Here is a 24,005-nt window from a genome sequence, read left to right as displayed (position 1 = left end):
TTAAAATGATTGTACATGTATAATCTTATCAGATTTCTTGCTTCTTGGAAAAAGGAGGAGGAAAAAGAGGAAGGTAAATGAATTTGGAACTCAAAATCTTACAAAATGAATGCTGAAAAACTCTTTTATGTAACTGGAGAAAATAAAATACTATTAAGTGAAAAAAAAGAAAATTTTTTTTACTGACTAGGTAGTTATAAGATGAATGGGTTTCTCTTTCTGTTAGACAGGAGGGCAAGTGGGGAGAACTCAGGCAATTTCCTGCCTGCTCTCCACCCTCTTGGCTCCACCCCTCTTTAATGTATTTTCTAATACTAAAATCTTTACATAGTTTCCATTATAGACGTTGTTTATATTTATGTAAAAATAACCTTCAAGTCACAAAGGAAAAACTTAGACCCTCAATATGTCTACTTTTCTATAAAAGAATAGGCCATGGCCTTACTTTCTTGCCTTAATTTATAAGGGAGCCAAAAAAAAAAAAAAAGGACAGTCATGAATATATAATCTCTACAATTATTACATATGCTTTCTTGAAATGGAAACTTCTTGTTACCTAAAATTTTGAATCCTCTCTAATGTTCTAATAATCTAATGATGTTCTAATGAACATGAAAATATTTTGGATTTTTATTTGTTTATTTGTTTTTCCTTTTCTATTTTTCTATTATATTTTTGTTCTTATTTTGTATTTAGTTTTAAATAAATTTTAAATAATAGTGTAAAAAAAGAAAAACTGAAGTGCAGTATTTTACATTTAATACTCTTATATTTCATGCTTCTAGATTTAGCCAATCAATAAAACATGATACATTCTTTGGGGATTTTACTTCTATTGTCTAGAATCACAGAATCATGAAAATGTTGGGACATGTTATCTGCTTTCATACAAGGAATTAATAAGAGTATTAATCAGCATTAGGACAGGAGAAGTCTCCAAGGTCAGAAAGCCTCTGGATAAAGATCTCTAGAAAACTTGTAAGATACATGTAGTGGGCTTGAAGTCACCAAGACTATCCTATTAAATGATATTGTAGACTGCTTGGCACCTAGTAGATGATATATATGTATATACTATGTTCTATATGTGTTATATATCTATGTGTGCAGATATATACTTATACTTCTAAGATAGTCTTTGTATGTGTGTATGTGTGATTATTCTTATTCCCTTTCTTTCAAAATTATAAAAGAGAGATTTATACAATTCTTCCCTTCCCTTTCCAAGACTAATTTTTAAAAAATCTGAGAATTAGAAAGTTACTTGAAACTGAGAATTGCAATTCCACAACTTTAAAACTTGTTGCTTCTCGTTTTGTCCACTGTGTCCAAACACACAAAATATGATTCCTCATCTAGGTTCATAGTCTGTAATACTAAACAGTTCCAATGTACTTTGGGCCACACAAAAGTACAGCTCTATGGAAGTGACAGAAGGCAGGTGGGGAGGAGAACTCTAGAAGGTCTATTTTTTCAAAAGTTCTGGCCTTAATAGTTAAAAGTTCCTAAAAGTTATACATCCTACTCTTGAAAATCACAAAAAGAGCTTCCAAAGTAAGATAATATCCAGTTCAATAAAGCCAGAACTAAACAAAATAAATGAAAACCTCAAAGTAGCCAAAACCCCTAGCTCCCTGCCAAGCTCGCTTGATGGTCACCAAGTATCGACCAAATGGGTGGCCATCTAGAGCTACTCTGCAGAGCAGGAAGGAAGATGATATCTAAGGCAATAAATGAAAGACTATTCTGCTTCAGTCGGTTCTCTCCCTGTTTTTCTTGCAATCCCTTCACTGACTTCCCTTCCTCCTTGTTCTCAACTACTCAGATCAACCCATAGCTCCCTTCCTCCCTTCCTCCCCCAGGACTGTTATAGAGCATGGAAGCAGATGTCCAGGTGAGAGAGCCAAGTGATATACTCTCCCCTCAATTATACCAATTCTAGATGCTACCAGTTGCTGCCCCCCACACCCAACAACTGCTGTGATCTACCAACCTCCATGGTCCCTGCAGTATCCCCCTCCACAAAAAGCACTGTTAATTCTGAGCAGAAATTGTAGTATTGTTTCTTCCTTCCTTCCTTCCTTCCTTCCTCCCTCTCTCCCTCCTTCCCTCCCTCCCTCCCTTCTTTCCTTCCTTCCTTCCTTCCTTCCTTCCTTCCTTCCTTCCTTCCTTCCTTCCTTCCTTTCTTCTTTCCATTGTTCCTTTCTGGGGCCATTATGAAAATATGTTTTGCATGATTTTACATATCTTATTAAGAGTCTCAAGTGGAAAAAGTTTAAGAAGCCCTGATATAAAAATTAGTGATTGATTAGGTAATAAAAAAGACAGATAGGTGGTGCTCTGGATAGAGTGCTGGTCCCAGAATCAGGAAAACTCATCTTTCTGAGTTCAAATCTGTACTTAGAAACCAGCCCTGTGATTCTGGGCAAGTCACCTAACCCTGTTTGCCTCAGTTTGTTCATCTATAAAATGATCTGAGGAAGGAAATGGTAAACAAGTCCAATATCTTTGCTGAGAAAATCCCAAATGGGGTCACAAAAAGTCAGACACAATTGAAACACATGTACAACAACAAGAAAGAAAGTAAAGGGAAGTTAGAAGCAGATTGTTTAGGTAATAAGGAAGGAGGGAATCATTTTGAGGAAAGAAGTGAAATGATACAATTGTGTGTTAGGGAGTTTAATCTAATGCCCTAATACATAAGTCATTTTTGTGCACATGCCATATAAAGGTGAGAAAAGGCATATTCCTTTCTACTAACATTTATTATTCTCTACAAACATATCTAAATTTTGTAAAATTCCATTCATCTCCTTAATTCATAAGCTTCATGAGCAATAAATCCATGGAGATTAAAAGCTTGGTAGTTGCTGATCCTTTCCCCATGCATTCCCAAGAGAGATACCATGCTGTCAATGATTTCTTCACTTAGGAGTCCCTGAGCAAAGACAGGACAATAATCCCTGAATAGAGACTGAAGAGGAGGAAAAGTATTTTAAAGAAGGCAAAAGCAGTTACCTGCAGATGAAATTCAAGGGGCAGACCCAAATAGATGTCATCCCTGAGATCTGACCACATATCTGAACCTCAATAACCCAGGAAGATGCTATTAGCAAGGATTTGGTTTGTTCACTTAATTCACTTGACAAAAAAGTTAATAACTGATGTTCTGTGAAAGGCTTGAGTTTTTTCTCAATAATATTTTATTTTTACATATATAAGTAATGAGTTTTCAACATTTATTTTGGTATGATTTTGAGTTCCAGTTTTTTTCTCTTTTCCTACATTCCCAAAAAAGTAAATAACCTGTATACAATTATTGTTTTAAAAGTATTTCTGTGTTAGTCATGTAAAAGAAAAACCAGAAAAGAGAAAAAACCATGAGAAAAAAACAACAAAAAAAGTGAAAATAGTATGCTTCAACCTGCATTCACTCTCTATTGTTTTCTCTCTAAATGAAGATGGCATTCTCCATCCCAATCCATTGAAGTTGTCTTGGATCACTGTATTGCTGAGAAGACTTAGGTCTACTATAGTTCATTATGATATAATTTTGCCGTTACTCTATACAATGTTCTCCTGGTTCTGTTCTCTTCACTCAACATCATTTCATGTAAATCTCTCCAGGTCTTTCTCATCCTGCTAATCAGTTTTTATAGAAGAATAATATTTCATTAATATTTATCTACTATCACTTATTCAGCCATTGTCATTCAATGGGTATCCCTTCAATTTCCAATTCCTTGCCCCTATAAAAAGAACTCTGCAAACGTCTTTGCACATGTCTTCCTTTTCCTCTTTCATGACCTTGTTGGTCATGGGGATGCAGACTTAGTAGTTTCACTGCTGGATCAAAGGTTATTGCACAGTTTTATAGCCCTTTGAGCCCTGAGAGCATTCAAATTGCTCTCAGAATGGCTGAATCATTTTGGTGAAGTATTTGTAATGTGGTATTAAACTACAGTATATTCTGAAAATATATAAACTAAAACTTATTTATATTACTCCATTATAAATACTATACTGCATTATTCCAAACTATTTCAAGTCATTTCATTGAAAAACTTAAGAAAATCTTACTGTGCCTATTTTAAGTTATATAAAGGATACAATGACATTAATAAAGCTATTGTGGCTAGAACTAAAACACAATTAACAAAATAATTATACAAGATAATTTAGGAGAGAGAGCACTCTCAATTGCCGGTAATCAAGAAATGGTTATTAAAGAGGTTGGTGTATAAGCTGTACCTTAAAGGAAGAAAGAGAACCTATGAGGCAGGCGTAAAGAAATATTGCAATCTAGGTACATGTTATGACTGATATAAAAGTATGGAGGAACAGAATCTGAACCACAGTTCTGTGGAGAATAATGTCCCAAGACTCTAGAAAATGGTTGGAAACATACATGAAGGGTTTTAAAAGCTAAAAAGAGGAGTTTGTATTTATGTGAAGAGACAGTAGGAAGCCAGTGGAGTTCATTGAGTATGAAAGAAAAAAATCATATTCTAATAAGTAATTATTTAATTGGGAGCAAGGTTTTCCCATTTTTCTACTTTGTCATTCAGAAATCAGTTCTTCTGAACTGTTCATTTGAAGCTGAGAGAGGAAAAACTCAGACCTGTTCAAAAGATTAAAAAAAAAAGTTTAGTTTAGGTGAATCAATGAATTCCAGCCAATTCTGTTTTACTCAGAGGGTTCTGGAAAAATGTGGGTTTTCCCTTTTGTCAGACCAGTGATATGGCTACAGATAATTCAACAGGAGCAAAACAGAATGATCAGTCATGTCTCCCAGCCCTTCCTTAGAAGAAGCATATCTCTCTCATTATATTCCTTTGTCTCATTACTTGTTAACGAGATTTGATTTCCACCTTTAGAAATATTGAAGGTTTTACAAATTAGGTCACTTTGCCTATGAGAGGATAAATATGCTCTTTTTGTTAACCTACCTGCTAGCAATGGTTGATAAAACTGATTGATTGTAATTTATCCAGAAACCTGTGTCTCTTGAAAATTTTTACTGATACCAAACAGAAAGGTCACTTGATCAGATCTACTTTTAAGGAAAATTATTTTGGCAAAAGAATAGAGGATGAAATGGAATGAGGATAATTTTTGCAAGTAATGAATGAGAATCTACACTAAGATGGCAATTGTGTGATTTATTTTATTGTTGAGGTCCAAAAAGGTTTTGTTCCCAGAGACCTCCTTCATTATTTCATGAATCCTGTTCCCTAGGCTCTTACCATTCCATTTTAATTTCTACCTCTTCCTCTAAGAGAAAAAAAAGAAATGGCACTTGGTGTCTATCTTATTGATAAAGGAGTAGCAGATAGTAATATTTAGTTTTCTTTTTGTACCCAGGGACAAAACTGAGGATGTGGTGACAGAGGGAAAATGGGGTAGAACATGTCAGGAGCTAAACACTGTTCTTGGGGGGAAATTGATATATGTAATACCTTTCTGGAATTGGGCTGTGGGCAGAGGACTGAGGCATAATGATGGGCAAAGGGAGGGACTCTATCAGTAATTAACAAAAATTGATCATGAAATGTACTAGGGAACACAGGCTTCCAACCTTCCTTTGGTTTTCATGCCCTCAAATAAGAGTACCTGGGACCCACTTTGAAAATTACATCACTCATTGTGCAGAAATCCACAAAATCATACACCAGGTAGAGAATTTTCCACAAGGACCTGAGGGAAAGAGCATGAAGGTAAAAACTCCATCAAGAGTAAATGATCTCTCTCCTTTTATTATTTTCCCTCAATTTCATGTAAAACAAGTTTTTTAAAAATATTTTTTGGAAATACAAGTTCTGCATTTTCTCCCTTGCTTCCTCAAAAACCTGCCCCCTACCCCTTGAGAAAGTCTGGCCATCTTTAAGACCTCAAAGCATTCGAGCCCTTCAATCTTAAAGGTGAGATGAATGAGGCAGGAGACTCATAGAGTATGAAAAGAGCTCCAGTTTATTATGCTGTACAGCCTTGTTGATATACATTTCTGCAAGCATGGTCAGCATGTGAACAGTAGGCAATCCCAATTCACCATTCAGAGAAGCAGCTCATGGGCTTTACATATGCTGGTATCTACCCATGGGAAGAGAGCCAATCCAGCAATTCAGCATCTGCTCACAGGGAGGTCCTGTCAAGGCTTCCCTGCTCATGAGCAAGTAGCTGTGACCCTGTGGCTCAACACTAGTTCCCATGATCACAAATCACTGCTCCTTGCTCAACAAGGGCATTTCTGCAACGTGGCAGAAAACTGGTTGTGCACCAGAGGTTGAGATGGCCTCTGTACTCCCTGTCAGCAGGGTCCCATGGCTTAGCAAGAAGGCACATGTGAAGTTATACAAAACGTTTCCATAAGAGACATGTTGTAAAAGAAAAGCAGATCTCCCTCCACCCCCAATAAATGATTTCTTTATGGAGAGATCACTTTACCCCAAAACAAAATGGTTTTTGAGCTGTTATCTCGAATAAGAAAAAGGAAAGGATGGTCAACCACAAAAAAAGAACAAAGACAAGATCCCCTCAACCCTACTACAGTGGCAGCAGCTGCTTCTGTGCTTTCTTCATTAACTTCTACAAAAGCCTTATGTGAAACCTTGGATAGAAATAGGTCCTTTCCAGCTGATATCCCAGAGAAGTCAGCCTTGGACATATCAAAGGCATCTGACATGCCCAATTTTTGAAGAATGTTTTCCATGTCTAAATTCTCCTCCAATTTAAATCTGGGAAGATAAACTCCCACCTCAGTCATCTTCATCCTCTCTGGTTTTAACCAATCTGTTAATTTCTCAGGAGTAAGTCCTTGTTCCAACTAGAAATTTAAAAAAAAAAAGATGCATATTATAAGTCCCAAAGGATTTATTTTATTTTGTGAGGTTACTGTGTTATATATGAAGTATCCTGAGGAAAAATGTTCATGCCTCCGGGAGCTTCTATTATACTTGAAAAGTTAGGAAAGTGATAAATGCAGAATGAAGCCAAAGACATGTATTCATGTATTCATTCTCATTCTCATTCTCTCTCTCTGTGTGTGTGTATGTGTGTGTGTCTGTCTCTCTGTGTCTCTTTCTCTCTGTCTCTGTCTCTCTCTCTCTCTCTGTCTCTCTCTCTCTGTCTCTTTCTGTCTCTCTCTTGCTCGCTCTCTCTCTCGCTCGCTCTGTCTCTCTCTCGCTCTCTCTCTCGCTTTCTCTCGCTCGCTCTCTCTCTGAAATGTCTCTTTTCTGTAATTTCCTTCAGATGACCTTACATTCAGAGCTGAAAGGGGCATTACAGACCATATAATATATATGACTATTTAACAGATGAGAAAACTGAGGTTGCTTCAGGGCCCTCAGGTTGCTGAGTTAAAATTCCAACTGAGATCTTGGACCCTGACTCCAAATATAGCCTCTTCTTTCCTACACCAAATCTCTACCCTACAACCTTGACACTTACACTCTACCTCATCCTAGTTACCTCAAAAAATAGCTTTCATTTTCCTACTCTACTTTTCATTAACTAATTTCTATTCTTAAACTTCTCTAGCACTTTGTAGCCTTCAAAGTACTTTCACAGATTATCACATTTTCTCTTCACCCTTCACAACCACTCACTGAATTATTTCAGGCAGAAATTATTTCATTTTACAGATGGGGAAAATGGCTTAAATTTTCCTGGAAAGGCAAAACAGTGGCTTTTCCATTGGCAAGGCTGTACTCAACATGACTTTATGCTAGGTTTTACTTGTACTATGGATTTCCAAAACTGGGCTTGCTCCTAGTCATGACAGGAGCTCATCTTGACCAGACTGAAAATCAGTCCTTGGTCTCTCTGAGCTGCTAACATGGCAGTTCTCCTCCAATGAAGCAATCAAAGACTAGAATCTGGGATTGTTGCTGATCTATTTATTTACCCAGACTTCCTTCCCCAACAATGTCTCTTAAGTCTCAGGGATTCCCAATCACATCTGGAGCTCTTGCTTATCTGGCTCCCATTCTGCTCTCCTTGCCCACTTCAGCAGGATCAGGAAACTCTCTCCCCTTTCATTGCAGTAATTCCAGACCCTGAAATATTATAATAAATTCTAAATTAACTAATCTCAGGTTCATCCTGCTGCTATAACTTTCCACATTCAGGCACTATTCCTGAATACAAGGGCTCCTCCAATTCCATACTCCACCTGCTTGTGATATAACACCGAGATAACACCCTGTAACCTTCAGTCATAGATCTAGGACTAGATGCTTCATTTTAAGGGATTGGATTATTAAACCAAAATTCAGATGAAATGACTCTAGCTCTGAATAATTATTTTTCCAAATTTTTCCAGGAGTAGATAGCATATCGCATTCTCTTACCATTTTTAGATCTGTGTTCTCATCTGGAAGGAAAATAACCATGTCCATTTGTCCTCCAACATAAGGCAGAACTAGCACCTGGGTAGACACATCTTCTATGTGTCTCATCCTAAATCTAGATTTCAAAAACATCATTTGTACTGGTTTCTGCTGTAATGGGCTGAGGTTTGAGCTGATGCACTGAGGTCCCAAGTACATGAGGCTAGATAGTAATTGGGCTATACTCTATTAATATACATGATTGGATAAAGAATGGTCCCTACCCACTCTCTGTGCAAGTCCTGATGTGTTGTATAGGAAATGACGATTTTGGTGGGTGGAGGCAGAGAGAGAGACAGGAAAAGAAGCTGGGAGAGATTGGGCCTGGGTTCGAGACTCCGAGCTGCTGGTTGTGTGGCTGCTGGTCGAGCTAGCTTCTTGACTCAGCTGCACACATTGCTATAGCCAATTCTCTTCCACCTCCTATCCTTCTTCACTGTGAATAAAGACTGACGGTTTTCCCCTAACCTGAATTCCTGATTCCTGTCGATTTAAAAATACACGATCTTCACATTTGGCACCCAACGGTGGGAACCAAGGACTGAAGAAGTCTCCGGTGACCAGAAACTTGGGTGAGTATTGTTAATAGACAAATAAGGAACTTATTTTCTTAAAAACTAAACCAGTAATCCTTTTTTGGCTAAAATGGGACAAATGCTAGCTAAAGACTCTCCATCCCGGTCCCCAACCCCACCCAAGAGTGGTGCTATAGAAAGCATGCTTAAGCTGATAGAAAGACAAGGGTTACTTATAACTTGGGAACAGAGAGCAAGATTTGTGGGTATATTAAACTGCATCTCCCCTTGGTTCCTAGAGGAGGAGCAGATCTCTCGAGATAACTGGTCCCGGGTTGGACAAGAGATGTCCATGCATTTCAGAGAATGTGGTCCTCATTCAATTTCCATAGAAGCATTTTATTTATACAATATATTTCAGTTAGCACTAAGAATCCCTAGAAGAAAGAAAAAACCCCTGGCTTCTTCTACTTCTCAAATTAGCCATGATATTAAGGAGGAAGACAATGAAGAAATTAATGACCATGTCCCCACAGGGCATGGAGATTTAAATGAGCAAGGGTGTGGTGACCTTCCCCCTCAAGAGGCAGCTTCAGCCCCACCCCAGGAGCAAGTGATTGACTCTCCTCCACCAACTCCACCCTCCAGGATGGAGGGAGGAGGGGCAGTGGGGGGCAGTGACAGCACCAGCACCTCCCCCCCAGCATCCAATCATGAGCAGACTGCAAGAGGGCTTAATGAAGGCCAAAGAAAAGGGTGTGGACATCCGGGAGCTTCAGCCACTTATCTGTCCTGTAATTTCCCAGTCTAATGCCTCAGGTCAACAAAGTCAAAGATACTCCCCTTTTAATGTAGAAATCATTAAAGATCTTAAAAAGGCTTGCACTCTCTATGGGGCTACATCAGCTTATGTTAAGATGCTGTTACAGAATTTGGCTTTTGAAATCTTGACTCCTGATGACTGGAAATCTATAGCAAGGGTATGCCTAGAACCTGGACAAAATTACATGTGGCTTTCCGAAATATAAGTGAGTTCTGTAGGATACAAGCCCAACAAAATAGTCAAAATGTGTTCATGCTAGATCACCTATGACCTACTACAAGGAATAGGTCCATATGCAGACGTCACAGCACAGGTTAATTATTCAGTAGCAGCATATGAGCAAATTGCTGCTAATGCTATCAAAGCGTGGGCTTCGATTCACAATAAAAATGACAAAGGTGAGGCCTTCACAAAAATAATGCAAGGGCCAGATGAGCCCTTTGCTGACTTTGTGGGGCGTTTGCAGACTGCTATCATAAGAACTAATGGGGAAAATCCAACAACAGATGTTTTAATAAGGCAACTTGCTAAGGAAAATGCTAATAAGGTATGCAGAAGGATTATACTAGGACTGCACAAGGATGCTCCTTTAGAAGAGTTCATAAGACGCTGTGCCACAGTGGGCACAAATGCCTTTTATAGCCAGACTATGATGCAGACTTCCCAAGATCCCAACATGGGTAGACAGGGCCCCTTCCGGCAAGGGACTTCTAGAGAGACATGTCAATGCTTTCAGTGTGGTAAAGTAGGGCATCTGAAAGCTCAATGTTGGTATAGAGGCAGAGTGAGAAAACAGGGTGGGAGAACAAGACCCAGTATCCCATGTCCAAAATGCAACAGAGGCTTCCATTGGGCCTCAGAATGTAGACAGGTTCAGGGAAACGGATGAGGGGCCCAGGCCCAGGGCCCCAGGCAAAAAACACTTCGGGCATGATGGCAGCCAATGGTGCACCCAGAGAGTGCCTAGAAGGCCAATACCCCAATATGACCAATCAGCCAGGAAGCCATATGATGGCAGAAAGGGATTACACAATCAGCCAGGAAGCAACCTGATGGAAGAAAGGGATTACAATTAGGGAGAATAGAGTTGTATGCAGCTGAGACAACTGAGATACCCCCGGAGAGGTGAAATCTGTTCCTCCAGCCTATGGATCACTTGCCTCCAGGCACAGTAGGCTTGACCATTTTACCTCCTGAGAGTACTGTACAAAACAGTGTCCATCCACATACTGATGTGGAAACTGAGGAATGTATAGATAATATCCCAGTCACCAATACAGGCAGACAATGTGTACTTATCACCCAGGCGAAAATAAGTAGCATCAGGTTTACTCATACAGAATCCTAATAAGCAGCCTGGTGATAGTCACCCAGATTCTGATTCAGATCACAAAATCCAGCAATTTACTGGACAGCAGCTTGAACACTGACCGACCTATGCTCACAATCTATATAAATGGCCTTCCATTGGAAGGATTGGTAGAACACTAGTGCAGATCGGACTGTCATTAGAGGTCCAGCTGAGCCCAGTCACATGGCCAAAGATTAAAGCAGACACCTACATGTCTGGTGAGGAGAGATCAATAGCAGCTGAAGTTAGTGCTGCCCCTATGAGATGGACTTTTGAAGGCAAAACAGGAGTTTTTACTCCTTTTATAGTTGAAAAAATCCCTATCAATCTGTGGGGAAGAGACGTTTTACAGTCTCTTTACAGCAATTAGGGTTAAAAATGAGTACTTTGGTTTTTTAAGCAGGGCTGCTGTTGAAGGCCTGCCAACACTTTCACCTGTTCCTATCCAATGGAAAACTGATACACCAATGTGGATAGAACAGTGGCCCTTAAGTAAAGATAAAATTCAGGCCTTATTAGATACAGTACAGGAGCAGCTTGACCAAGGACACTTAAAACCTTCTCTAAGTCCTTGGAATTCCCCAGTGTTTGTTGTGAAAAGAAATCTGGAAAATGGAGGATTTAACGGTTTAAGAAAAGTGAATGAACAGATGGAAACTATGGGAACTCTTCAGCCTGGACTTCCATCTCCTACTCAGTTGCCTAGAGAATGGCCTCTTTGGTCATAGATATTAAGATTGTTTCTATTCTATCCCTCTGGATAAGAAGGATGTGAAAAGATTTGCCTTTTTCAGTGCCCAGCTGTTAACTTAGCTGAGCCTTATAAAGATATGAATGGACAGTTTTGCCACAGGGAATGAAAAACAGCCCTACTATGTGTCAAATGTATGTTGCTGCTGCTCTTGCTCCAGTAAGAAAAGCATTCCCAAAAGTTATGCTATAACATTACATGGATGACATTCTGGGATGTGCACCTGAGGAACAAATGTTAGAGGCATGTCTACAAAAGACCATAGAAACACTAAGGAATTACAAATTATACATAGCACCAGAAAAATTCAAAGACATGCTCCTTTTCAATATTTAGGATATGAAGTATACCCCTAAAGGTGCTTACAGTTCAAAACTCTCCTTAAGAACAGAAAAGCTAAACACATTGAATGATTTTCAGAAATTGATAGGGAGATATCCAATGGATGCAACCAGTGTTAGGTTTGACTACCTATCAGTTACAACCGTTATATGACATTTTAAGGGGAGACAGTGCTTTAAATTCACCATGCTAGCTTACAAAAGAAGCTCAAGAGGCTTTGAGAGAAGTTGAACTCCTTTATCCAATGTGGTTGAGTCACTCAAAACCCTTGGAATATCAGTTTTGCCACACAAGAGGCACCCAGCAGTCCTTCATCAAGGACACAGTGTGATAGAGTAGGTGAACCTCCGGCACAACCAGAACAAAGCCTTACACCTACCCAGTGCTTGTGGCTAGAATTTTATTAAAGGCCACTAAGCGAGCAGTACAATTATCTGGGACAAGACCTGACAAGATATACACCTTTTATACCAATACACAAATTTAATGTGTGTTGTGAGACCATCCAGAGTGGCAAATTTTATTAGCCATGGCTCCAAATTTTTACATGGGTCTCCATTAAAGATAACTAGACTATTACATAATTGCAATGGATTCTTGAAGAAAAAGTTTCTAAAGTTCCTCTTAAAGGACCAACTATCTTCACGGTTCGCATCCAAACATAATATTTGTGCTGTGTACTCTCATGATCTAACTATAAAAGAGAATAGTCAGAACTCCTTTTCTAGTCCACTCAGCAGAATGAATTGTGCTGATCATTCTAGCCCTTACTTATTATCCAGGAGACATAAATATAATATCTGATTCGAGCCTATTCAGTAGGTGTGGTACAAAGAATTGCCACAGCCCAAATAAAATTTGCAGCCTCTAATATATATCAGCTCTTTAAGAAACTTCAAGAGCAAGTAATAAAAGCATCCAGGTAAGATCTATATATTACATGTCCATTCTCATAGTGGACTTCAGGTCCCATATTTGATGGCAATTCAAAGGCAGATAGCCTTCTAACTATGTTAGTCAATACCCCTTTGTTCCAAGAAGCTCCCTACATCTCATTCTAAATATCATCAGGCTGCTCGAGCTTTACGTTTACAATTTGGAATAACAAGAGAGAAGCTAGAGCATAGTAAAAGCCTGTACGTGCCTTCCTTTCCACGGTCCTACACTGCCTCCAGGGAAGAACCCTTGTGGTTTGAGACCCAATGAAATCTGGCAAATGGATGTGACCCATTATAAGTATTTTGGTCGCTGTCTTTCATCCATGTTGTGGTAGACACCTTTTTCAGGGATTCACTTTTGCAATGCCAGCAGCAAAGGAGACAGCCCAGTGGTCACTGAATTCCCTCACCAAGCATTTGCCATTATGGGTGTGACCAAGCAATAAAACAGACAATGGTCCTGCTTATACTTCGAAACATTTTGCACACTTTTGTGCACAGTATAAGATTTTACACACCACAGGCATACCTTTTAATCCTCAAGGACAGGTGATAGTGGAGAGGAGAAAAAGAGATATTAAGACGCTCCTCCAAAAACAAAAGAAAGGGGGAGCCACAGGTAACCCTAGAGAACTTCTAAATCGAGCCCTTTATACTATTAACTTCTTGATTTTTGACAAAGATGGACTGGCTCCAGCAGACAGGTTTTATAACCCACGGAAGGTCAGTGTCCATGAGCAGCTCCACTATCTTTAGATAATCGCCAGGTGATGTGGAGACCCAGAAAGTGGTGAATGGAAAGGACCAGATAGGCTAACTGCTTTGGGGAGAGGGTTTGCTTGTATCTCTACAGGTGGAGAAGGAATCAGATGGGTGCCAACGAGCCATATTCGCCTTGTCCATCGCAGAGAGACTGAGCAGACCTTTGAAACAAAGGAAGAACCCAAGAAATATTGGATGTGCTGTTGCTGATTGTGCTCACCATTGAAAGAGCGTGGCAGTTATGGCGTTTGACTCATGGACATCAAAGATTGTTGGACTTCAAAACCCTCAGGAATCATTGGATTCTCTGAGCCATAGGACTCAAAAACCCTCAGGAATCATTGGATTCTCTGAGACATAGGACTTCAAAACCCTCAGGAATCATTAGATTCTCTGAGACATAGGACTCGAAAACTCTCAGGAATCATTGGATTCTCTGAGAAATGATAAGACTGTTACAACACTTCAAAATCTGCTGGAATCATTGGATTCCCTAACACATAAAAAGACTTTTGCAGGACTTCAAAAACTCAGGGGGATCATTGGATTCCCTGACACGTGAAACAATGGACAATAGATTGGTTTTGGACTATCTCTTGGCTGCTGAAGAAGGTGTGTAACATACCCACCTTCTAGGACTTCTGGTGATCTTTTCCAACACCATGTTGATTTATATTGTTTGCTATTCCGCTACTTGCGTGTAAAATTCATGTTTGTTCACCACATCGAGCCTGCACTGACTGAGGGGAGGGTCATCCCTAATAGCCTCTGCGTTATTGCTATGTGCTTGTGTAATACCTCCCATGCTGATGGGTTTGTGCATAATAAGACCCCTTCAGCCCAGAAACCCGCTAGCAACCCCCATTTCCCTTTGGTGCTTTTCATCTCCCTTCCTGAGATGTCAGGTAGGGCATGATCATCTCCTTTTTAGTGCTTTCACCTCCTTCCCTGAGAAGTTAGGGAGGCTGTGATCACCTCCCCTTGGGGGCTCTGACCTCCCTGAGGAGTCAGGGATGGCATGACCACCTGTGTTCTAAATAAAAAAGCGGGAGATGTAATGGGCTGAGGTTTGAGCTGATGCACTGAGGTCCCAAGTACATGAGGCTAGATAGTAATTGGGCTATACTCTATTAATATACATGATTGGATAAAGAATGGTCCCTACCCACTCTCTGTGCAAGTCCTGATGTGTTGTATAGGAAATGACGATTTTGGTGGGTGGAGGCAGAGAGAGAGACAGGAAGAGAAGCTGGAGAGATTGGGCCTGGGTTCGAGACTCCGAGCTGCTGGTTGTGTGGCTGCTGGTCGAGCTAGCTTCTTGTCTCAGCTGCACACATTGCTATCGCCGATTCTCTTCCACCTCCGATCCTTCTTCACTGAGAATAAAGACTGACGGTTTTCCCCTAACCTGAATTCCTGACTCCTGTCGATTTAAAAATACATGATCTTCACATTCTGCTACTCCTAAAAGGAAATGAATGCACATCAAAGTGAATCCAGGGCAACTAAAGGAGACAAAGAAAATCAACACAACTTTCTAAAAAAACACATTTTTGTGCCTTTACTTCATGTCTCTAGATTATAAACCCTCTGAGGGTATAAATCAAGTGTCTACAGAATTGATGCTTTCTTGTCCTGGGGCTTTTTTCCTTAAAGGGAAATGGGCTATATTTATTCATAGAAAACTTTTTTTATTCTTTTATTCTTTCCTCTGACATAGAGCAGCTCTTGGAAGATATATATGAACAAAAATAATTTTAAAACTAAAGATTTTCTAAGTCTTTTTCTTTGTATGGGACTTCTTTTAAGTAAAGCACTTATTGTTCTCTTGTTTTTTTCTTCCCCTTCTTCCTACAAAAACAAAAAAGGCTGAAAATTATACAAAGTCCACAATCAAATACTCAATTAATATTCAGTGTGAATGAGTTTCACTCAAATTGTTTTAATACTTTTTCATCTAAACTGATAGTGTTTTGCAAACTTTATTCCCACTGAAAGAACTTTCATATGTCACCAATCTATGTGCACTACAATTGAAAAACAAACTGCAAATTCTTTTATTTCACTCAAAATGCATTATTCATACTCATAAGATTTACATATTTTTGAGGTGGTAATTATTACAGGAAGTAGAGAGAAGAGTCTATTCCTAACGATTCTCAGTTTCCAAATCCCTATATGTTCTCTTTAAATTTTGTAGAACATTTTACATTATTTCAACTAGTATGTGTGTGGTTTTTTGTTTTGTTTTGGATTGTAAAATATTTTTTCTTAGAAATAGCACTTTCCCCCCCAATTACATGTAAAGACTATTTTAAACATTCTTTTTAAAACATAATTTTGTGTTTCCAGTATTTCTCTCTGTCTTCCCTCCCTTCTCCTAAAGATAGTAAACAATTCAATATAGGTCCTGTGGAATTACCCTTGAGATAAATATGTCTACTTATTATGGATTAATCTATATCCAGTGCATCTCCCTGGTAATGTAAGTTATAGAAAATAGACATTAATCATAGGGATACTTCCACATATTCAGGCACTTTTTAATAATATCCTGTATCATATCTCGACTTCAACTGATATTCAAAAATTCTTCTTTTAATTACCAATGAAGTTTCTGACATAACAGTACATTAATGGAGAAAATCTTCTTTGTTCATAGAATTTTTTTATTCCCTGAAATATGAAGTATTTAACAGCTGGTTTAACAGTTAACAGAAAAATATTCAAATAAATAATGCTTTCTCTGAATTTCTGTATATGTATGCATATATGGAGATTTGTGTGTATACACAACACACATCCTTATACATCTACATATACATAGATGCATACATATATATCAACATCCCAAAAAGTCTCTACGCTTTGTTACACCTTTTATTACTTGATGATACAAACTCACATTGATCTCTCTCCTCTAAGTTCTTTTACATTCTATGTATGTTCTATGAAATGGGAAGGTTCAATACTTTTCTAGCCTCTGAGCTCAATGAGATAATTCTTTATTATATCAGAATTTATATTTATCCCCAGTAGGGGATTTAAAAGGATGAAGAGAGAAAGTATGCTTAAGGAAAAAAAAAAGGGGAAAGAGTTAAATTCAGAGTCGGATATAAATGAAGATTTTTTTAGATCACTGATAAACTCTGTTGACCTTAGGCCAAAAGACTTCTTATTAAGGAAGTAGCAAAAGTCTCCTGAAGAAAGAGGAACCTGAACAACAGGAGGTCAGACAGTGATCTAGCTGAAAAAATAACAACTATTTCCAAAGAGGGTCTTTTCACTTCCCTTAGGTTTGCCTTGGTTCAAAGTAATTTCCCACATATGTACCCACTTACCAGGACAAAAGCTATTGTCAAACAGAAAAACACAAGTCTAAGAGCATGCTCTCTTCTTCCATGATTTACCATGGTAAATTTTTAAGTAATTAAACACACAGAAATGGCAAAGAAGCTGCCTTACAAGGGATATTGTTATGAGAGGTTCTAAGGTTTGGAAATAAGAAAAATGGCTGGGCTAACTGATGAAGTAAAGGAAAACTGAGGTATAAGATTGAACTCTTTATTCTATCAGAATACAGGAAGAAAAGATGGAGGGAGAGCCTCTCAAGGGAGAAAAACAAAAATGAAGAGAGGAAGAAGAATTAAGTAAAGAAAAGGAAGAGTTTGGCCATGTGTTGTTAGAGCTTCATGTTTATCTTAAGAAACAAAGGGAATGTGCTGATTCTTTCCCATTGTCCCAATTTCTAATGAGGTCCCAGGACATGGCAAAATTGCCACTTACCTTGCTGATTTTGAACATCTCTTCTCTTGTCCTATTTTTGTCAAATTTTTTCTCCCATTTCCCTTTGAAATAGATGGCATTCACAAGTACCAGAGAGGTCCATGGATTGATTGAATCATTACTGAGAAGTTCCTGAATTAAATCTTGCCTGAATTAAAACATTAGAGATTAAATTCATCAAAGATGTAGCCATGATCACATCTAAAACAATAAGATATCATATAGAAGCACTTTATAAACCCTAAATAGTTCAAGTTAGCCTCCCCCTTCTGATCCTCCTCTTCTTCATCATCATTATAACAGTGATTATATGATCTAACAGGGAATACACTATGTAGGGGACCAGCCTTTACAATTTAGTCAAGTATAGTCATTCACCTTCACATAGCACTGTCTCGTAGTGATAAAGACTGCAACCTCTCTCCATTAAATGTTATCAAGGAAAAGTACATTAATGAAATCTTTTCTGTGTTTCAATGATAACAAAAGTACTTCTGAATAGCATGATCAGCTTGCAAGAAAGCAACACTTTCAGCTACACAGCATCACTCCTTTCTGTGCGTATCTTAAAGAAAAATCCTCTTTACAACTCCCAAATATGTTAAGATCTAGGATCTTATGTAGATTCACAAAAACCTTAAGAGGTTTTTGATACATCAGGATAATACCCCTTGATAAATGGAGACACTGAGCCGGGAAAAGTGTGGATATTTATTCAAATTCATAGAGTTAGTAAGGGACAGGTTTTGGATTTGGGTTTTCTGACCCCAAGGCTTTTCAGTTTTTGTTATTGTAGGTAGCTTTTGTTCCTTTATATGTTTTTAATTTATTTCACCAAAATACTTCCCAGTTACATAGAAATATAATTTTATATTAACTTTTTTAAATTGAGTTCCAAATTCTTTCCCTCCTTCTTCCACATGTGCCCTCCTTGAAAAGATATGCAATTTGATATTAATTATAATGATAAGACATACAGAACCTATTTCCATATTAGCCATATTATAAAAGAGAAAATTTTTTTTTAATAATCCAAATCCAATCAATTTGAATGCAGAGTTTTGTAATTATAATCATTTAAATTCCTGGGTTTGTCTTCCCAGATAGATTTCCGAGTATTTTATTTCATCTGCCATTTTATTAACTGGAATTTGTCTTTCTGCTTTTCAATTGGGTTTTGTTGGGAGAACAGAAAAAGATGGCTGAGTTACTTGAGTTTATTTTTTATCTTTTAACTGCTAAATATGTTCATTGTTGCAACTAATTTTTTTCTGATTTTCTAGATCAGAAAATCATCTTGTTTTCCTCATTGCATGATTTTCTTCTTTCAATTTCTTTTGTCTTTTCTTATTGCAAAAGTTGGCATTTCTAAGATAATGCTTAATAATACTGGTGATATGGATGTCCTGGTTTCAGCCTTAATCATAAGGGAAGGAATTAAATTCAATCCTATTAGAAGGCTTTTTAATTTCAGATAGATATTACTTGTCATTTTAAGAAAGACTCTATACTATACACAAAGAACTACCAAACTGTGCATACCCTTTGATCAAGCAGAGTCTCTACTGAGTCTTTATAACAAAGAGATTATAAAAATAGAAAAAGAATTTACATGTGCAAAAATGCTTGTGGCAGTCCATCCATTGAAGAATGGCTGAATAAGTTATGGTATATGAATGTAATGGAGTATTGTTGTTCTATAAGAAATATCAGTAGGGTAACTTCAGAAATGCCTGGAGAAACTTAAATGAACTGATGCTGTGTGGAGTAAAGTACATAGAACCAAGAGAACATTATACATAATTAACAGCAAGATTATGTGATGATCAGCTTTGATGGATATGTCTTTTTTTTCCAACAATGAGGTGATTCAGGCCAATTCCAATAGACTCATTATGGAGAGAGCCATCTGAATCCGAAAAAGAGAACTGTGGAAACTGAATATGGAGCATAGTGTTTTCATCTTTGTTTTTGTTTAATTCCATTTTTCTTTCTCATTTTTTCCCTTTTTGATCTGATTTTTCTTGTGCAGCATGATAGATGTGGAATTATGTACAGAAGAATTGGACATGTTTTATACATATTGGACTATATGCTGTTTAGGGGAGGGAGCTGAGGCAAAAGTTGGGAGAAAAATTTGGAACATAAGGTTTTGCAAAGATGAATATTAAAAATTATCTATGCATGCATTTTGAAAATAAAAAACTTATTATTAAGAAAGGCTTCATTAATTCCAATACATTCTAGAGTTTTTAATAGGAATGGGTGTTTGTTTAAAAAAAAAAAGCCTTTTCTTTATCTATTGAGAAAGTCATGTGATTGATTTTGTTTTGGATTTTGATTTTGTTTGATTGATTTTGTTATGGATATGATTAATAATATAATTTTCTTAATATTGAGCTAGTGTTACATTCGGGATATAAACTTCATCTTCTTCTAAATGTTTTTTTTTTATTTTTGCACCAATATTCATTATGGAAAGTGGTCCAAATTTTTTGGTGTCTCATTTACCAACCTATTTTCTTTTCACAAATTTTTTATTTATTTTCATTTCTTTACCTAAATTTTCCCTCTACAACTCTTATTTTACTTTGTAAATCATTCTTTACCTGCTCTAGGAAATTTGTTATGACTGTATCCAATTGCTTTTTTTTTTTTTTTTAAAGCTTTCCTCATAATTGCTTTGACTTCCGTATCTGTATCTTGATTTTCCTGGTCACCACAGGATCCTTTTATGATCACTTTCTTTTTTATTTTTTGCTTATTTTCCACCCTAGCTCCGAATTTGAAATTTCACGTTAAAGCAGAGTCTGTTTGAACTACAATTTTTCAGAGCAAGCTCTGGGGGTTTGAAATTTTCATTGTTTCAAAGGAGGTATGATCTGGTCAGAGGTGTGCTTCCTTCTCTGTATTCTGTATTCTGTATCCCACAAGGGCTCCTGATTCCTTGGGACTACAATCAACATTGCTTCTCAGGACCCTTGTTCTCTTGGGACCACAAACAATATTCTTCCTCAGGGTTCTTGATCCCTTGAAACCAGTAATGATAGTGCTCCTTAGGGCTCCTGCTTCCTCTTCACTGACAGGACTCCTATTCTCCCTTTGGCTATGACTCAGAAGTGGGTATAGGTTATAGTGTTGTTCAAATAGTATCTCGTTCAGCATCTAGTGCTGACGTGGGTGTCTTTTGTAACTTCGTTTTGACCAGTTACTAAGTCTCCTTTCCATCTTTGACTTGAAAGCTCCTGAAACTGCTGATGCTTCTCTTACCACCATCTGGTTCTATCACGAAGTTGTGGGCTCTAAGTCAGTCCTTATCCCCATGTCACAATCTCTTTTTTTGACCCCATAAGTACTGAAGCTATATTTTTTGTTTTTCTAAACAGGTTCTTTCTTTAAAGAAAGGTACAGATGTCCACCAAAGTTTCTAGTCTTTTCTCAAAGCCTTTTTTTCCTTTCTTGGAAGAATGTTTCACTCTTATTTTTTTTTGGTTCTCCCCCTCTAAAAGTTAATTTGAGGCATTCTTTTAAGATTGTTTAGAGGGAAATCTTGGGAGGGCCAAAGCTTTCTCTATTCTAACATCTTGCTTCTGCCCCTAGAACTTTCTAACCTCCCGACTTAGTACTATACCATCTGTTGAAATCACAATTCCAATCACAAAAATAATTCTGTGAGTTTCCACAAAATACATGGCGCCAAAATAGTATCTTATTCTCAGTGCATTATTCATAATTTAGAGAAAAGAAAAAAATGAGTTAATTTAAATATGGTCATGATAATAAAATATGTACAGCATGAATGAATGTAAGCACAGATATTTAAAAGACACAAAAAGATAGGAGAATAGGGTTTTACTTTGGTTTGAATGAGAATATGGTAATATTGTTGAGGTGGATGGGAAACTGTAGACAGCATCATAAAATGGGAAGTCTCAGACTCCTAAGATTTAAATGTTTTTTGAGTCATTCAACCAATAGAGGAATGTACTGTGATTGGAAATGATTTATTATTTAGGCTAATTACTATATTCAGAAGAATTATTTATACCGAGGACATTGAAAATGAGGAGAAAAACAAAGAAAATTAATAACATTTCACCGACAGATTTTTACACATTTTTTGTTGCTTAGAAATCACTCCTTTTTAATAATTTACAAAAGAGTCAAGAAAATCAATACTCAACATTTTTGAAATAGCTAAAACGAAATCCCACTATTTTTTTTACCTTCAGTCTTTTCTTCTGTCCACTTATTTATATATTTTCTTGCTTCCTCTGATGCATTGGCAAAATCAAGTTCTTCCACATTTGAATGATAGAATTTCTGACAGGATTCCTTAAAAGACTAAACAATAAGATAAGCAACATAACCAATTGTCACAAGTCCATAATTAAATTGCATCAGTACACTACCAGGAAGTTTTGGATCCCTTCTTCCTAACTGTCACAATCATGTTACAGATCTCTATGAATTGACTCCTAATCTTTGTGTTTGACTTGGATGGATTTTTAAGTCTTCAATCTAATGAAGCTAAAGACCTAAAAATTAGACTTCAGGGCTTGTTAAATCCATTTAAGTTTTATTACCACAAAAAGGTCACTTAAAAATCAGTGACTATAATCAGGAAATTTAGAGGAAACTAAATGATATACCAATAGTATCTAATAAATGAATAAATAATTATTTAAAAATCAACTGTCAGATTGAGATGATTATTCCTAGTATTCATTTTCTAGAGCATCACAGGATCACAGATTTAGAACTGAAAAACTTTAGAAGACATCCAGTCCAACTCTTCCATTTTTATAGAGGAAAAAACTGAAGTCCAGTGAGATGACTCTTCCTAATAGTAAATAACAGGGGTGAAATTTGCTATGTCTCCTGGACCATACTATTGATCCCTAAAAGGTATGGAAAATAACCCTGTGTTCCCAGACCTGAATAACTTTTTCAAACAGTTCTAAATGATTTTTTAGTAGCATGACAATAGATGAGATACTCGTCATCTTTCCTTCACTTGAAAATGTCATTAATTTCCTTAAGTTTATACAGAGAGAAATAATAAACAAGAGTTACTGAGATAAAATCATGAGTCTTTTCTCCAAAGAGCCTGTTGGCAATTCTTAACAGGCAATGATCAATAGATTTATTAGCTTCTGCAAGAAAAGACTGGAAACTGTGGCGGACATCTATACTTTTATTTAAAGAAAGAACCTGTTTAGAAAGAAAAAAAATAGAATTTTAGTACTGTTTTCTTTTCTTTTAAAACAAAAAAGAAATCCTCAAAGAAAAATCAACTGAAAATTTCATAGATACTAAAAGCATTTAAAAATAAGATTGGAGGCTATCACTCAGCTGTTCTATAAGCTTTCTTAGCCCTCTATAGCCTTTAGGAATAAATTCTAATCCTTTTTGTTCAGCATTTAAAGCCTTTACAACCTGGTTCCAATCTACCTTTCCAGACTTATACATTATTGCACTTCCTATCTTTCCCTTCTTCACTCCTTCCACCATCTTCCCAAAAAGTGACCTTCTAGTCATTCCTCAGATCATGGTAAGAAGATAAGATTATTCTGCATTAGTAACTTTGGGCACATTTCCACAATAAATACCTACTATCTATAACACAGAGGCTAGACAGATCACCCACATATTGTGCTTCATTTCCCCAACTCTCTATGGCTACACTGCTGACAAAGCTCAGCCCCTTTGAGATGTGACTTTGGAGAAGTACAATATTTCATATGGTTTGCTTTTTTGTTTATTTGTTTTCTCTTAGTCCCCAGTACCTGTTGTATCTGTGCAGCAGTATTTCCCTTGGCCCCCTCTAAGACCATCGCCAAGGCACAGTAAAGGCTCAGGGGGGAATAAAACACATTCTGTGAGCTATCTTTTTCACTAATTTCTTTAAAAACATTCAAGGTAAAAGTGTTGATTGCTTCAGAGAGCACAGCCATCACATCAAACCTAAATGAGAAGACAAAGAGACATAATACATGAACATAGGACATTTTGGCGTGCATCCAATTATTCCATGTTGAATCTATATCATCTCCAATAATGGACCTTTAAAAACAAATAATAAAGTGCATTTACAAAGGGCTTTATGTTTATAAAACATTTGACATATTAATTCATTTCATTTTAAAAGCAACCCAGCAAAGTAGATGCTATTATTTTGCTCATTTTACAGATTAGGAAACTGAGGCAAATGTGAGTGAATTAAATTGCCCTGAGTCATACAAGTAGTTAGGATCAAAGACGGATTTGAACTCAGGTCTTCCTGACTACCAAGTCCACTATTATATTCACTGCAGTACATAGTTGCCTCTGTAAATGAACAAAATAAT

General features: G+C 37.2%; 1 protein-coding gene across 1 annotated transcript; it reads right to left on the bottom strand.

Annotated features, from left to right (window-relative positions):
• Positions 1-5,930: 5,930 nt before the first annotated feature.
• Positions 5,931-23,738, bottom strand: LOC100914021 (serpin B6-like). Its single transcript, XM_031946396.1, has 5 exons — positions 23,322-23,738; positions 21,882-21,999; positions 17,656-17,798; positions 8,349-8,498; positions 5,931-6,823 (listed from the first exon to the last, which is right to left on the bottom strand). Exons 1-5 carry the CDS (start codon positions 23,676-23,678, stop codon positions 6,425-6,427), a joined length of 1,167 nt encoding a protein of 388 aa, XP_031802256.1. The 5' UTR covers positions 23,679-23,738; the 3' UTR covers positions 5,931-6,424.
• Positions 23,739-24,005: the final 267 nt, after the last annotated feature.

The sequence above is a fragment of the Sarcophilus harrisii genome, chromosome 1, assembly GCF_902635505.1.
Source record: "Sarcophilus harrisii chromosome 1, mSarHar1.11, whole genome shotgun sequence".
NCBI classification, from domain to species: Eukaryota; Metazoa; Chordata; class Mammalia; order Dasyuromorphia; family Dasyuridae; genus Sarcophilus; species Sarcophilus harrisii.
Note: the sequence above shows the minus strand (reverse complement) of the source record. Positions and strands in the feature narration are given on the sequence as shown.

Coding starts and splice junctions, on each gene's coding strand:
- LOC100914021 (XM_031946396.1), bottom strand. CDS start 23,678: ATGCACGCCAAAATGTCCTATGTTCATGTATTATGTCTCTTTGTCTTC. Junction 22,000..23,321: donor GTAGCCATAGAGAGTTGGGG/AAATGAAGCACA, acceptor CTTATTGTTTAG/TCTTTTAAGGAATCCTGTCA. Junction 6,824..8,348: donor AGAACACAGATCTAAAAATG/GTAAGAGAATGC, acceptor TTAAATTTCTAG/TTGGAACAAGGACTTACTCC.